Source organism: Fulmarus glacialis, unplaced genomic scaffold, assembly GCF_000690835.1.
Source record: "Fulmarus glacialis isolate BGI_N327 unplaced genomic scaffold, ASM69083v1 scaffold19265, whole genome shotgun sequence".
Taxonomy (NCBI): domain Eukaryota; kingdom Metazoa; phylum Chordata; class Aves; order Procellariiformes; family Procellariidae; genus Fulmarus; species Fulmarus glacialis.
In genome coordinates this window covers 10,519-10,833 of record NW_009211374.1, presented here as the reverse complement: position 1 = coordinate 10,833, position 315 = coordinate 10,519, and the positions used below count along the sequence as shown (strand labels likewise).

Sequence of the window (315 nt, the reverse complement as noted above, 5' to 3'; positions counted from 1 at the left end):
CCGCATCAAGCACGAAGGGGTGAAGCCGCACAAGTGTCGCTACTGCGAGTTCAGCACCACACGGCGCTACCGCCTGGAGGCCCACCAGTCCCTGCACACCGGCGTGGGGCGCATCGCCTGCAGCATCTGCAGCCAGACCTTCGGCACCAACTCCAAGCTGCGCATCCACCGCTTGCGGGTGCACGAGAAGACGCCCACCCACTTCTGCCCGCTCTGCGACTACAGCAGCTACCTGCAGAACGACATCACCCGCCACGTCAACAGCTGCCACCGCGGCGAGCTCAACCTCGGCTGCTCCCGCCGCGGGGGGCGGGC

The 315-nt window shown here is 67.6% G+C and overlaps 1 protein-coding gene across 1 annotated transcript in view; it reads left to right on the top strand.

Moving 5' to 3' along the window:
- The window catches only part of ZNF142 (zinc finger protein 142), a gene marked incomplete at its 5' end in the record, with an annotated part of 9,371 nt that overhangs the window by 6,362 nt on the left and 2,694 nt on the right, over nucleotides 1-315 (top strand). The window contains one exon of the mRNA XM_009577529.1: nucleotides 2-280. Coding sequence (XP_009575824.1) covers nucleotides 2-280 — 279 coding nt within the window. The remainder of the gene's footprint in view (nucleotide 1; nucleotides 281-315) is intronic.